The 16868-nt window shown below is 41.5% G+C and overlaps 1 protein-coding gene across 2 annotated transcripts in view; it reads right to left on the bottom strand.

Annotated features, from left to right (window-relative positions):
• Nucleotides 1-16868, bottom strand: part of LOC124552703 (glycerol-3-phosphate dehydrogenase [NAD(+)], cytoplasmic) — a 114282-nt gene that overhangs the window by 70822 nt on the left and 26592 nt on the right. For both annotated transcript variants that reach the window (XM_047127044.1, XM_047127043.1), the window contains exons 4-5: nucleotides 7000-7141; nucleotides 855-967 (exon numbers count right to left, since the gene is read on the bottom strand). In XM_047127044.1, the coding sequence (XP_046983000.1) occupies nucleotides 855-967; nucleotides 7000-7141 (255 nt within the window). The remainder of the gene's footprint in view (nucleotides 1-854; nucleotides 968-6999; nucleotides 7142-16868) is intronic.

The following is a 16868-nucleotide window of genomic DNA, read 5'->3' as shown; positions in this document are numbered from 1 at the left end:
TTCGGGGCATTCTGTGGCTTAGGAACACTTAGGGAAAAGGATGCAGGACTAGGTTTTAGTTACGGAGAGGGATACTTTTCCGAATCGATTCGACGAGCAGGGAGCCATCTGGGAAGGGTCATCACTACACAAAAAAAGCTCTGTCACAGTGATCCCATCCCAGAAGTCCAACGTAGCTTCCGAGCACTGACGAAGTCTGTAGGTCCGTCCCAGAAGTTAAATCTATCCCCCACCCCCACACCCACCTTCTACTCAAAATCCATTTCCTGCCACAAATTTACACACCACATTAAATGTTTGTATTTTTTTTGTACGTAACATATTTCTATTTTTACTATGTGCTGAGAGTTTCGGTGGGATACGTCGACGAAATGCGGTTCGAGCACGGTCAGCACTTTGAGTTGTATTTCAGTGGGTAGACATAGTGTAACTACCAGTGTGTGGAGCTGTGGCTACATGAGCAGAGTGGAAAAGTCAGTTGAAACATTACATGTTCAAAAGGATATAAATAACCACAAGAATAACTGACAGCATATTTAATTAACAAACAAAAAAAACTGTTGCATACAATTTATTCAAAATTAATAAAATCCTGAACTTTTCTGAAAATAATGAAGTGCCTACAACAGACAGAAATGATTACAGGTAAATACAGCTAAAGTTTCATTTTCTGCTTGAAGATAATTTTGAATTGTTGCAATAAATTCATCAATTTTGAGTAAAATTCAATTACAGTTAAATTCTCTGCACCTTCACCAACATCGACAGCAGGAGCACTACAGTGTAGTTGTAAGAATCTTGTGCACGTAGTGTTCGTGAGGCAGTTACGATTTCTCACCACGATTTGAGCTTACCTTGAGGGCTCCACAGGCCTCGACAGCGTTCACGTCGTCCACGACGACAACTCGGAAATTCTCTGTCTGAATCAGGTCTCTCAAGAGTGGAGCCACACGCTTGTCTCTGCATCCTGCAAGAAAAAGATTACAGAGTTACTCCGCTGATGACAAACATTAGGTGGACGATAGCAATCCTCCTCTCTCTCCACGTGAAGAAAAGTGCCAATGCCATGTGCGTGTCCCAAATTACGTCGACACCGAACCGTGTCTTCTGAATGCTTCGCTCTTTTGTGAGGCAGTGTATTGTACTGAAATGCAGGAGGATCTGCAGCGAATTAACGCATGGTGCAGGGAATGGCAATTGAATCTCAATGTAGACAAGTGTAATGTGCTGTGAATACTTAGAAAGAAAGATCCCATATCATTTAGCTACAATATAGCAGGTCAGCAACTGGAAGCAGTTAATTCCAAAATTATCTGGGAGTACACATTAGGAGCGATTTAAAATGGAATGATCATATAATGTTGATCGTCAGTAAAGCAGATGCCAGACTGAGATTGATTGGAAGAATCCTAAGGAAATGCTATCCGAAAACAAAGGAAGTAGGATACAGTATGCTTGTTTGCCCACTGCTCGAATACTGCTCAGCAGTGTGGGATCCGTACCACATAGGGTTGGTAGAAGAGAGAGAGAAGATCCAACGGAGAGCAGCGCGCTTCGTTACAGGATCATTTAGTAATCGGGAAAGCGTTATGGAGATGATAGATAAACTCCAGTGGAAGACTCTGCAGGAGAGACATTCAGTAGCTCGGTACGGGCTTTTGTTGAAGTTTCGAGAACATACCTTCACCGAGGAGTCGAGCAGTATATTGCTCCCTCCTACGTATATCTCGCAAAGAGACCGTGAGGATAAAATCAGAGAGATTAGGGCCCACACAGAAGCATACTGACAATCCTTCTTTCCACAAACAATACGAGACTGGAATAGAAGGGAGAACCGATAGAGGTAATCAAGGTACCCTCCGCCACACACCGTCAGGTGGCTTGCGGAGTATGGATGTAGATATAGATGTAGTGTATTTCACCAACTTGACACACCCCTCTGTACACGAAGCATTATTATACAGCTCAGTTAATCTGAAGCCGAGGCCACCAATACACACAAATTTGTTAACACTACACAGATGTAGTAGCCTAGCCTCCGTCACCGGTGTTCGGCCGACGGCAGGAAAGTAGTGGCCGTCTACGGCTACCGACCGTCCGGCATCCCGGGTCGAGTCTCTAATCTCGTTCCGGCGTCTCACAGGACGGGCGGTACGTCACGCCGTTTGTGACAGTACACAATTTCTCCGAATAGAACACTCGCCGCCTTGTACCTCAGAATCAACTACTTTATCTGCAGGTGCGTAAGTTAAATTATCTCTAGCAGAAGTCAAATTCTGGATTCCGTAAGTAGAATTAGAAACACTGAAGGGAGTACCGAAATATGTGGGTAAATTGGCGACAGTAAATTAACAATTAATTTTCACAAAGTGTGCCACTCGACACGCGGAAATTACGAACACACGTTCGAGAGATTGTGGGAATGACAGTTACGACACGGCAGCCGGAAAGGATCTGGCACGTGCGCCAATCGGTAGTTACACCTTGTAACAATACGAGTCAAGAAAGATGTAACGGAACTTGAATGGCGTATTTGCCTCTATTGGTTACGGGAGAGAGATCGATCTTTCGGTCCTGTCTCTATATTTGTATATAATATTCCATGAATAACGGCTGGGTGAGTGTAAAGCTATCGTTAAAAACGAATGCCGCGCGATTTGTTACGATTTGGTCGGTCATAATAATAATAATAATAATAATAATAATAATAATAACATGCTTTTCAATACAATTAAAATATAACAGCGATACCTGTTTGGTGTTATTGGAGATAATATGTAGTAAATTAATGAGTAAGGTAGCTTTGCTTTATATCGACGAAGCCAATGATACGGATTCATTTTTTTCCATTTACTCTTAGAAATAAACAAGTAAAGAAGTGCTAATTGTGCGTAGTGAAAAAAAATATAGGGGCGAGTTTTAAATAATTATGGTATACAATCAGAGTAACAAAAGGACGTTTAGTTACACGAAATCGCGGATAGCAAAGTGTGGTCATTAAATTGAGTACACCTACAGGGCGGTCAATTCCAGGATAAATCTATATGCATCTCACGAGGGACGTGGTATTGAGACCGTTTTTTTTTTTATTTCCCCCCCCCCCCCCCCCCCCCCTTCATTATATCATGGAGAGCGGGCTCCAATTTATGAAATGGAGGAAAGCTGTATCATTATCACTGACTGTTGGTGTCGAGCAACCAAAACTGTTCATCAAAGGGTTTTGATGCAACTTGGGAGTTATGGTTCAGGCACTCGCATATACTCCACATCGAAGTGTGAATGAGTGGTGAATGCGAAATAAAACTGTGAACAAAGTTACGTTAAATAAAACAGAGGAAACAAGACAGTTTGGTCGTATCTGTTATTATTCCATAAACTGTAACATTTCTTACCGTTGTACGAAGCCTTTATAGACGATCATTAATGACAATTTGCTTCGAAGGGCTCTCGTTACGAGTTAAGTTTTGGAGACCTGGTCAAAAGGGGGTAGTTTGTAGATCCTAACTACTGCAGCTGTTCTGCAATCAGGTGCTACCGAGGCCGTTGTGTGTTGTCAATGACTTAAGGTTACCATATCTCACACTCTAGTATCAATGAGCCTTTCCACTCGGTATAACGGTGCCCCACGGCAACGACGACAACGCCGACGACGAAGCAAGATACGGTAGATGCACAAGTCAAATTATCTCTCGCAGAAGGCAAATTCTGGATTCCGTAAGTAGAATTAGAAACACTAAAGGGAGTACCAAATTATGTGAGTAAATTGGCGACAGTAAATTAACAATTAATTTTCACAAAGTGTGCCACTCGACATGCGGAAGTTACTAACACACGTTCGAGAGATTGTGGGAATGACAGTTACGACACGGCAGCCGGAAAGGATCCGGCACGTGCGTCGATCGGTTGTTACACCTGACGTGTGTGCAGGAGACCCGAGTGTACCTACCTACGGCACGAAATGAGAAGTGGCAGAACTCCGCGCACAGGGGGGGCAGTCCTATCGACTTCTGACAGACTCCCACTGCACCACGAGAGGCCAGTTTCATGAGGTACTTGCAGGAGGTGGAAGGCAGACGGTTCGAACGTACGTTCGTTGCACCGAGCTGGGATGACAGAATAAAGTCTCTAAAAATTGAGAACCAGTTGGAAATGTACAGCAGAACTTTCTACCCTCGCAAATACCCCATGCCTAGTAGCACGAGGTAATTTTTCTAGGTTTCGAGCAACACTAATGTTCGACACAGTGTTCTGAAAATGGCCCCCGTAACTACTACTGCAATCGTGTGTAAACGTCTGTAAATTATGTGCTTATTTTACGGCCTCACATTTTCCACGATACAGTAACAATTTAATTTTCTGTACGAGATGCTTTCACAATGCAGAAATTCCGACCACTGCGCTCAGTCATTACACCACATTCCGGGCAATCACATGCCACTTACCAAAAATGACAGGATGAGCCAAATTAATTTCCAATAGAGACTATGAAGACAATTATACAGTGTCTAATATAAGGAGATAGTGAGTCAATATATACTGGGCTATATTTCAGCTCACATATTTGACAAGAATATTGAAATTGAGAGTTACGCATTGATCTCTTCGAGTATACTCTACAATATGTTTAGGAATAAAAAAGGCAAAATTCCTGTGACAACATTTTTGCAATGCAATTTGTTTTACAAGCAACAGCTCCAAGGTATTGTACTGAGTGTAATCTTTCACCCACAACAAGCACACTGGAAAACAAATAGAAGGTAACATTCTGCAAACACCGAAACCCTGCGACGTTTTTCTCCCCTTTACACAAAGAACATATATGGGGTTCACTCCTATCTACATCTGCACCCGTACTCCACAAGCCACCGTACGGTGCGCAGCGGAGAATATGTCATACTGCTACCTGCTGTTTCCTTTCCCGTTCCACTCACAAACGGAGTGAGGGCAAGAGACCGCTACACGCCTCCACACGATCCCCAGCTACACTCGTCTCGACTCCGCGGTTCTCACACGAGATGCTGTCCGTGGCAGTGTGACTGTTCTGCAGTGTGTCACAAAGGTCAGTTCTCTAAACTTTCTCTTTAGTGTTTTAGAAAAAGAATATCTTCCTCCTCCTGATCCCCATTTAGTTTCACGAGAGGGTTTCCGTAACAGTCACGTGACGACCAAAGCCACCACTACCAGATCTAGCAGCACACTGTCGACGTCTCCCTTCGGTCCGATCCGGCCGGGATCTCGAACACGAGGCCTCCTTTATGGACGAGTTACACTTTCCTAGAATTCTCCAACCAACAAAGTCCACCGATCCCTCTTCCTACAACTGACTTTACGTGCTCGTTCCCTCTCTTATCACTTTGCAATACTGCGTCTAGATATTTAGTCTAGATGACCGAGTGTAAAATAAACACGACTGATGCTGTATTTGGACCTTACTGTAATCTTTATCCTACTCGTATGCATTAACTTATATTTTACGTGGGCCTTCGTAAACTCTTGGTTCATCCCTATTAAATCCCCAAACCACCTTCCCTACCCTCTGGCTCCTACCCTTGTAACTGCCCCCGGTGTAAAACCTGTCCCATGCACCCTCCCACCACCACCTACTCCAGTCCCATAACCCAGAAGGTGTACACGATCAAAGGCAGAGCCACGTGTGAAAGCACCCACGTGATTTACCAACTGACCTGCCCACACTGTGAAGCTTTCTACGTGGGAATGACCAGCAACAAACCGTCCATTCGCATGAATGGACACAGGCAGACAGTGTTTGTTGGTAATGAGGATCACCCTGTGGCTAAACATGCCTCGGCGCACGGCCAGCACATCTTGGCACAGTGTTACACCGTCCGGGTTATCTGGACACTTCCCACTAACACCCACCTATCCGAGCTCCGGAGATGGGAACTTGCTCTTCAATATATCCTCTCTTCCCGTTACCCACCAGGCCACAGTCTCCGCTAATTTCAAGTTGCCGCCACTCATACCTCACCTGTCATTCAACAGCATATTTGCCTCTGCACTTCCGCCTCGACTGACATCTCTGCCCAAACTCTTTGTCTTTAAATATGTCTGCTTGTGTCTGTATATGTGTGGATGGATATGTGTGTGCGCGCGAGTGTATACCTGTCCCTTTTCCCCCCTAAGGTAAGTCTTTCCGCTCCCGGGATTGGAATGACTCCTTACCCTCTCCCTTAAAACCCACATCCTTTCGTCTTTCCCTCTCCTTCCCTCTTTCCTGATGAAGCAACCGTGGGTTGCGAAAGCTTGAATTTTGTGAGTGTGAGTGTGTTTTTGTTTGTGTCTCTATCAACATACCAACGCTTTCGTTTGTTAAGTTACATCATCTTTGTTTTTAGATATATTTTTCTCATGTGGAATGTTTCCCTCTATTATATTCATATGATTAACTTATATTTTTCTATGCTTAAAGTAAGCAGCCATCCGTGACAGTGAATCGAAATTCTGTGCCAGTCATCTCGTATCCTCCTACGGTCACTCAAAGTCTTCTGTACACTATGGCGCTGCCAGCACACACACACACACACACACACACACACACACACACACACACACACTATCGGTCATCCTATCTATCAACTGCTGTTTATCTGTAGAGAAAATAACAGTCGCTCTGTCCACTTCCCTGGGGAGTGCTGACAGTACCTTTCTGTCTGTCAGTACCTTCGGAGATGAAAGGGTCAGTTCTGTTAGGTCGAGTATTTGAGCCACTCACATACTCACTAACTCAATCTGTGCGCTCCAACCTCTGTTAATGGCCTGCAGTGGTGAATGATGAACATATTTTGAGATTTCACAGCACATTTCTTGAAAAAACTCGCTACTAGTTAGTACCCATTACATGTTCCGATTCTCTTCTTCAGCTTATCTGTCTCTCCTGTTTGGGGGACAGGAGAAGGTCGGTCACCGGGCACGCCTGTACTCTGCATTGTGCCAGCTGATCGAGTCGTACTCACCGCTCCACACCTCCCGTCAACTCACCGATGGTGGTTTCACAGAACATGCCGGCAGCCACCTCGCTGGCCAGGTTGGCTCCCATGAGGACGCAAACTTGGATCTTCAGTAAGCGGCTGATCGTATTCGAGATCAAGTCGATGGCTCCACCTTCGACGTGGTCAAAACCCTGGAAAATGGAAAGCACTGATGTCCGAGACTATTTTTATAAAAAGCCCTGACCGAATATAAAGCACAGGAGGCTGTGGATACGAGTTGGGTTTATGTCATTTGTAAAGTGTAAAAGTCAGTTTTTTGCTGATAAATATTGCACGACAGAACCTTTAAAAGTGCAAGCAGCAGTTCTCAAACTCTCAAAACTACTACTAATGAGAAACATTGTGAAATGAAATGATCGTATGGCATTGTTGGCCGGGAGGCCCCTTGCGGGGAAGTTCGGCCGCCGTATCGCAAGTCCTTTTTAGTTGACGCCACTTCGGCGACTTGCACGTCAATGATGATGAAGAACACACAACACCCAGTCATCACGAGGTAGAGAAAATCTCTGACCCCGCCGGGAATCGAACCCGGGACCCCGTGCGCAGGAAGCGAGAACGCTACCGCAAGACCACGAGCTGCGGGCGTTGTTTTTTGCTGATAAATATTGCACGACATAACCTTTAAAAGTGCAAGCAGCAGTTCTCAAATTCTCAAAACTACTACTAATGAGAAACACTGTATTTAGGACCGACGACTAACACAGAAACAGTGAGACTAACACCAGTACACAGAAGACTACTACACTGGGAAGAAAGGATCAGCTGCTGATCCGTAGCAGCTGGCAGCAAGGGATCTCGAGGCCACGGCAGCTTATCGTGGCGGCAAAGTGACTCGTTTGTCGGATCGTTAAATTTGTACCTGTGTGAGCTACAGTTCTGGTGGGGGTGATCGAATTATCACGTGTAGGATGTTTTGTGCAGATATACGTTCACATACTCTGACAAAGGTAGAAAATTTCTGAGGAGAAGAAGTGTCTCCAGTCATTTAAATAAAATAGCTCTGAATATTTATTGAGAGTAACTGACTTAGTATCGAGGAGTGTCGGCAACGCTGGCAGGAAGAAACAGTTCGCTAATCTGGAAATAAGAGCAACTTTCACCACCAGACAGATTTAAATTACTATCAGATCTAACCCTGAAAGAGAATTCTTACGGACATTCAACAAGTCGAGGTATGCACTGACAAAAAAAGTACGTTTTTGATACTGTATCTTCACACAATCCAAAAAAAAAAAAAACTGTCACTACAGATGTGAGAAATTATCAGCCAACTCATTATTCTTGAAAGGACTTAACTCCCAACATACAAAACAGCTTCAAACTTGTCATTACAAATGAGTTAGTGTGTTAAATATTTGACATGAAGTGCAGACATAACAGACAACTTTGAATAGGTTTGAAATTGTGCATAACGTTTGTCACTAGTTGATAAGTCCTCCCACTCTCAGATATCGGACAAAAATAATCTGCCCAATTTGTCCACCCCCAGTTACGCTGCCGTGAGACTCTTCTTATCGTGTTAAACCTTTAACATAATATTATACCTCTCAATTAGGAGATAAAGACAGCATTCTAAATTTCTAAATTATGTCAATAACTATACACAATATTAAAAATCAAAATTTTGGTCATCCCTGGAAGTCTTCAGATATGTTGTTGTTGTGGTCTACAGTCCTGAGACTGGTTTGATGCACCCCTCCATGCTACTCTATCCTGTGAAAGCCTCTTCATCTCCCAGTACCTACTGCAGCCTACATCCTTCTGAATCTGCTTAGTGTATTCATCTCTTGGTCTCCCCCTATGATTTTTACCCTCCACGCTGCCCTCCAATACTAAATTGGTGATCCCTTGATGCCTCAAAACATATCCTACCAACCGATCCCTTCTTCTAGTCAAGTTGTGCCACAAACTCCTCTTCTCCCCAATCCTATTCAATACCTCCTCATTAGTTACGTGATCTACCCATCTAATCTTCAGCATTCTTCTGTAGCACCACATTTCGAAAGCTTCTATTCTCTTCTTGTCCAAACTATTTATCGTCCATGTTTCACTTCCATACATGGCTACACTCCATACAAATGGTTTCAGAAATGACTTCCTGACACTTAAATCTATATTCGATGTTAACAAATTTCTCTTCTTCAGAAACACTTTCCTTGCCATTGCCAGTCTACATTTTATATCCTCTCTACTTCGACCATCATCAGTTATTTTGCTCCCCAAATAGCAAAACTCCTTTACTACTTTAAGTGTCTCATTTCCTAATCTAATTCCCTCAGCATCACCCGACTTAATTAGACTACATTCCATTATCCTCGTTTTGCTTTTGTTGATGTTCATCTTATATCCTCCTTTCAAGACACTGTCCATTCCGTTCAACTGCTCTTCCAAGTCCTTTGCTGTCTCTGACAGAATTACAATGTCATCGGCGAACCTCAAAGTTTTTATTTCTTCTCCATGGATCTTAATACCTACTCCGAATTTTTCTTTTGTTCCCTTCATTGCTTGCTCAAAATACAGATTGAATAACATCGGGGATAGGTTACAACCCTATCTCACTCCCTTCCCAACCACTGCTTTCCCTTTCATGTCCCTCGACTCTTATAACCGCCATCTGGTTTCTGTACAAATTGCTAATAGCCTTTCGCTCCCTGTATTTTACCCCTGCCACCTTTAGAATTTGAAAGAGAGTATTCCAGTCAGCACTGTCAAAAGCTTTCTCTAAGTCTACAAATTCTTGAAACGTTGGTTTGCCTTTCCTTAATCTTTTTTCTAAGATAAGTCGTAGGGTCAGTATTGCCTCACGTGTTCCAACATTTCTAAGGAATCCAAACTGATCTTCCCCGAGGTCGGCTTCTACCAGTTTTTCCATTCGTCTGTAAAGAATTCGCGTTAGTATTTTGCATCTGTGACTTATTAAACTGATAGTTCGGTAATTTTCACATCTGTCAACACCTGCTTTCTTTGGGATTGGAATTCCCAAGGTCAGAGCTCCGGCAGAGACCACCCTACTGCAGGGGGTGAGTACGACCTCGCCTTCCTCCCACACGTGCCAGTTACGGGGTGACCTACAGTTTAACACCGACGCAGAATGTCAGTGAAACTGAGCATCTGCCACACGAACAAACCACTGCCACACGTAAGAGAAGCGACGAGCGACAGAAAAAACTTCCAGGCCCACCGAGCACTGAACATTGGAACTTTCTCATCTGACAACTGTTTTATTACAAACTTGTCAGTAGGCATCTGAGCTTTTGCTCTGTTTCCCAAGTAAGGGTGGAACCACTCATTCCTAGACCTCCCACACCTAGTGCTTTTAGCCTGTTTAGCAATATTTTATGGGCAACTGTGTCAAAAGCTCGTATATGCTTGACATTTTTCAACTGCAAGAGTTATCTAGATTAATACAAAATTAGAAGTAATAACTTCAAGATAGCAAAGATCATTAGTATACTGCACTTATTTTGATTACTTGTTTCGGCAGGCTATCCTGCCATCTCTGGATCTGTGAAGGATTGGATCCAAATTGTAAGGACAGCGAGGTCAAAAATAATCGGGAGCAATACACTTTTATACATAATACGGATATATTCCACATATGTTATGCAATACATTTCAATGAACCTTGACTACTTAATTACTTACTGACTCACTGGTCATACCGGACTCGAGAGTCCATTACCGCAGCAACGTATTTTCGCCATCTGTTCCTGTCTTGGGCTATTTCCTTCCATTCCCGTTCAATATCTAGGCTCCTCAAATCAGCCTTCACATTGTCCTCCCACCTACGCCTCGGTCTCCCCACAGGACGTTTTCCCTCTAGGTGCCCTACCAGTACTCTGCGCACTGCCCTGCTCTCATCCATTAGAGCTACGTGACCCGCCCATTGCAGCCTACGTGATTTAATAATACTGATTACGTCAGGGCTTTAATAGAGTTCGTGAACCTCTTTGTTATGTAGTTTTCGCCACTCTCCTCTAATGTCATCCCTTTTTGTTCTGAAAACTTTCCTCAAAATTTTGTTTTCAAATACTCGAAATGGCTTTTCATTTTGCACAGCGAGCAACCAAGTCTCACACCCATACAGCGTAACTGGTAGAATAATAGTTTTGTATTTTAGTAATCATTACATGAAATGCCATGCTTATTGCACCAAATATACATGCTCGTGTCCGTACAACAGCTGAATGAAGACAGATTCTAAAGTAAACAATAGAGATGTCACGATCAACGACCAGGTGGCACTGTACTAGTAACAGACAGAAGTACCTCAGGTAATATGAAGTGTAGGAGCACAGTAACATCCTAGAATCATACAACACAATTATAAAATTTGTCTGTACATATAATGAGAAGCAGACCAAATCGGCACATTGTAAGCTGATTTTGTTGAAAAATTAAAGTTTTAAAAATGTTGTTTTAAAATATTGTTTATAAACAGTATAACGAAGTGTTGTGTGTTCATTATATCACTTAATACACACGTAGTCAAGGAAGTTACAGTTCATGTAGAAAATATATCAACAAATAACTCGCAGAAGTTCACTTAATTGTAGGTAACAAGGATACACTGCACTTCACATGTTTCTGAAATCTCTTTTTATAATCGGACACATTACATCGTGCATATAGTCTATGTTCATTGAAAGGTAGTTCATAAGGCATGTAGTTTATTACATATTATGTAAAAATGTATGACATCTCATTATTTCTGACACCACTGTGCTAACAATTTTCATCCAATGCTTTTCAGATCTGAAGACGGTAAATAGCTTGCCGAAACAGGTAATCGATATGAATGTGGCACCGTAGCAATCTTGTCTGTTTTGAAGCTTTTACTTCCAATTTTAGTGTCAAAAACCTTGGACAAGTCTCAGAATGAGTCTGTAACAGAGTCATCGTTGTAAAGAGTTTCAAGTACCACTTTTTTGAACTCTGTAATAGCTGACAGTGTACATCCCCTACTTCATAAACCAAACTGCGCTTTGTTAAAAAGGTTGTGCTTATTTGTGTAAATCATTACTCTGTCTTACACAACTGATTGAATTAAAAAAGTTCACAAAATGTCCGACAGATCTCTTGGGCGCGTCGTTTGGTGATGATCGAGTGCTCAGCCGCCACTTTCGTCATGCTTGGTTTCCCTGACCTCTGTCCGTGCGATTATTGGCTTTGGGGTTACCTGAAGTCGCAAGTGTATCGTGATCGACTGACATGTCTAGGGATGCTGAAAGACAACATCCGATGCCAATGCCTCACCATAATTCCGTACATGCTTTACAGTGCTGTTCACAACATTATACCTCGACTACAGCTATTGTTGAGGAATGATGGTGGACATATTGAGCATTTCCTGTAAAGAACATTATCTTTGCTTTGTCTTACTTTGTAATGCTAATTATTGCTATTCTGATCAGATGAAGCACCATCTGTCGGACATTTTTTGAACTTTTGTATTTTTTTGGTTCTAATAAAACCCCATGTCATTCCAAGCATGTGTGTCAATTTGTACCTCTTTATCTACATTATTCCACAATTTATTCAGTTTTCAAATTTGTACTGACTTTTTGATCACCTGGTACATCTGTGGATTTCTTATTTTTTTAATTTCTGCTCCACCTTTCCGATTTTGAGCTCCGGCGCACAAAATGACACCGCCGTGTTAAGTCACTGTGTATACTGTATGTGTTTTAGAAAGATTGTGTCACAGTACTTTAAGTTTCCACCCTGAAGGTAGGTACTTGCTGGCCCTCTTGTATCTTTCCAGACACTATACCCTTATGAACTGAATTTGCCTTTCAAACAATTAACACAATGGCACGTAAGCAAAGTGAGGAAGTTTCAATTTCCAGAGTTTCTCAGATTCCCAGTTCCACATTTTATGTCAGATGGAAAATTATCGAAGTCTTTTGCGCCACAACATTCAACTACAATCTGAAACTCGGAGAAGGATGCAGACTTTAAGGTATTAACCCTTTCAGGGGAAGTGGTTCCGTTTGAAATCACCTACAATTTCCTCATTTTGTGGCAAAAGGGCAGGAGCTACATTTGGGGACACCATTCAGCAGCCTAGTTGCTGCTGCCCTTTAGCGGCTGTCACTGGAACCGCAAAAAAAATCTGTAAATATTAGCAAGTAGCGAGGCGAGTTGGATAGCCATTTTTGTACACTGTGCGCGAACGTCTCTGTTCTCAAATTGTGACTGTATTCTTCTGGATTAGGTAACTTTTATGCATGTATTAAATGCAGAATACTGTTCTGCTTACATTAATACTATATGTACTGCAATAATAAATAAATAATGCATTTATTTCCGTGAATGTTGTGATGGTTCCATTTGAAACCACTGCTCCTGTAATGGCAACATTAGTAGGTGTGACGAATTTCTTTTTTTCAGTTTCACATGATGTATTCTCACAGACTAAAGGATGAGGAAATTCTGGAGTGCCTTTTCGCAGATATTCTTTCAGATCCCGACTCACAGATTGACACTAACAGTGACAGTGAAAGTGATGTGCTAGCTGAAGACAGTGATCTGGATTTGCAAATGAAAACACCTGTTTTATCTCGAATTATTTCGGAAAGTGAGAGTGAAGACTATTTTGACAATGACAGTGATGATAGTTTCAGCACTAATGACGATTTGCCACTGTGTTCCATTGCAAATTTTTCATGGAGAAAGGACATCAGTGCAATGAACTTTGCAGCCAATTTTTCAAAGGAAGCTGGTGTACAAGGAAAACTTAATTACAGTGAAGGTATGCAACCAGTAGATTTGTTTTGTCTGTTTTGTGACACTATGTTAGAACACATAGTCTTCCAGTCTAACCTGTACGCAACACAGAAAGGTGGCAATTTGAAGCCTCTTTCTAGAGCAGAACTAAAAGTATTTTTGGCTATAAACATTCTAATGGGAATCAAGAAACCTTGTTATCATCGCAATTGCTCGTCATCCCATAAGGAACTTCGAGATGAGTAAAAAGGTTCAGCTGGATTTTGACGCATATTCACATCAATGACAATGCTGTTATGCCTTCAAGGAAGAGCAGAAATTATATAAAATCTGTCCACTAATCAATCAGATACTGATAAACTTCAAAGAATTCTATGCACCTACTAAGGAGCAAGCTATAGATGAATGCGTGGTGAAGTTCAAAGGACAAATTGCATTCAAATAATATGCCCCAAAAGTCAATTAAAAGGGGATACAAAATCTGGGTCGAAGCTGATAAGCTCGGATATATTTGCGATTTTCAGATATATACTGGAAACGTCGAAGGCATAGTGGAAAAATCCTTAGGACAGAGAATTGTGAGAGATATATGTAAAGGCTTGGAAGGAAAGGGATACCACATATACTTTGACAATTTTTTTTACCAGTGTCTCACTTTAACAGAAGCTAGTAGATGACGGACTTTTTGCCTGTGTAACAATTAGATCACACAGAAAAGGACTTCCTACACTAAAAACAGACAAAGAGTCGCAAAGAGGAGAGCTTGACTGGTTAGTTCGTTCTGACGGCATTGCCTGCATCAAATGGAAAGACAAACGTGTGATCATATTGCTGTCTACAACTGATTCGCCTGTATATGTTGAAGAAGTAAGCCGTAAAGAAAAGCACGGAAAAATCACAAAGGTACCTTGCCCAAAAATAGTGAAATCATATAATACAAATATGGGTTGTGTCGATAAGGCAGATATGATGAACAGTTTTTATGCAATAGACAGTAAATCACGAAGGTGGTGGCTAAGATTATTTTGGTATATAGTTGATATTTCTATTGGAAATGCATTTATTCTGTTTCGATTATGTAATCCGACAGCAAAGCAAGTGCTAAAGGATCTTCGAAGACGTGTTGCCACAGGCCTGGTGGGCAGTAATGTCTTCAAAGATGGTCCTGGCCATCCCAGTACACCGCCAGAACCATCTGCAAAAAATTCAAAACTGTTGTTCCCCACGAGAAACGTATATCGGAAGCAAAACATGGAACCTCAAGGTGGTGTGTGCACTGCAGTACAAAGGAAGCAGCTGGACATGTAGTCACTGCCATGTAGCATTATGCTTATCTGCAGAAAGGAATTGTATCATCAAAAGTGATGACATTTAGCGGGCAGTGGCTCCCTTTGAAACCACAATGTGTGTGTTCAGTTTATGTAGATTTCATTTAATTTTTACATTTTTCTGTCTCATTGTATGAAAACTAATACAATACAAATAGGGAAAAATTAAAAATTAATTTTTTATTTATTTTGCCCCTGAAAGGATTAACAACTGTGTGTGTCTTCCAGTTATTGTGACTGCATAGACCGTATACAAATCCGACAGATTATCAAGAAGACTTTCCACCGTATTTGAAACTGATTATTATTAAATACAAGTACTGTTCTGGGATGAAGAGGGCTGGGAAACAAGTAAGAATTGCAAGATATTCAAAGGAGCATCAGCAAGCGTGCAGAAAGCGTTAATCCGCAGAACTGAGCTATAAGTCTGTCGCTTTTACCCACAAGATGACTCTCGTTTTGTGCATTCGTTTGTGCTGTGCAGGAAACTGCCAGCCCACCTCCATTTATTTTCCTACGAATGTGATTTATTACTGTGTACTTTTCACTACCGAACTCAGTTTAGTGACAGCCGGGTGTGAGAGCAGCATTAATCTGAGAGCAGAGGGCGCATATATCGAGTCCTCGACCTCCGGTCACAGAGATAACAGCAGTGCATCTTCTGACCTGAAATAACTCCCTAAAAGATAGCCCTTATCACAGTGATACGAACCTTGCTCAATATTTCTGTGTGTTATTGATCAGAGGTGGGTTAGAAAACAGATAGGTGAGAAAATACTCCTCGCCTCTACAGTACTGAGAAACCGTGTTATCACACAACTGCTGTAAGAGTAAACAACAGACTTCATTACAGTAATAACTTGCACGGCCACAGGTGTACGGAAATTGCCTTCTTCCACACGTGCACACAGACACGCAGTTGAACAGAGCTGGAGGGGGGGAAGGGAGGCGATACAACTACAAATACTGACAGAATTACGGGTCATTTGCTCAAGTGGTTAATAGAGCAATTTTCTTAACAACACATCTCATGTTTCATTCTCTACGTACTCCATCACATTTCTCTGGTTTCCCCAAGAGTCGTTCCTAATAAGATAATTCAGAATGAAGTTAGTAATCGTAAGACACAAATTATAGGAACCCTACCCTATTCAATTCAATAGATCTAATGAACAATTCTTTTAAGGCAAACCCCAATGATATTGACAGAAAAAATTGCTAGCCTGCCTCCTCAAAGTATCATATGACTTGAGTGGAATTTCTTCTCTTATAGATGATACCACCCTAAGATCACAACTTTTCTCAGTTACAAGACTAGGAACAATAAATTTTGCAAAAAAAGTGGAGCTTTCTACTTTCTTTAGTTGTGTGGTGTAATACTATGTTGTTAATACCTATTCTATGGGTCCATGTACTACAACTGAAGCAAACAAATTTTTTGTGCCACACACATTTATTATTTGAGAAGTATCTTCAGTAGCCTGAAGTGTATTACAATTTTATTTTTACATATTTAACATAATATTTCCTGCTTTTCTATGGAGCAACAATAATTTAAATTTCCACTTACAAATTTACATGACAGGAAACCAGAAAGTACCACAACTTTCCACAACCTCAATGTATAATGCTGAATATGAAAAACAAAATAGTATACACATAAATATGTATATATTTTTGACCACTGAAGGTGCTTCAAAAATAACAAAGGCAAAACACGTACGACACAAAAATATTGTTTTTGATTCAGTTTGGATGATATGGATGCAGAGTAGTAATCAACAAAATCCTGTTGTAGACA

Source organism: Schistocerca americana, chromosome 10 (genome assembly GCF_021461395.2).
Source record: "Schistocerca americana isolate TAMUIC-IGC-003095 chromosome 10, iqSchAmer2.1, whole genome shotgun sequence".
NCBI classification, from domain to species: domain Eukaryota; kingdom Metazoa; phylum Arthropoda; class Insecta; order Orthoptera; family Acrididae; genus Schistocerca; species Schistocerca americana.
This window is presented reverse-complemented; position numbering and strand designations above follow the sequence as displayed.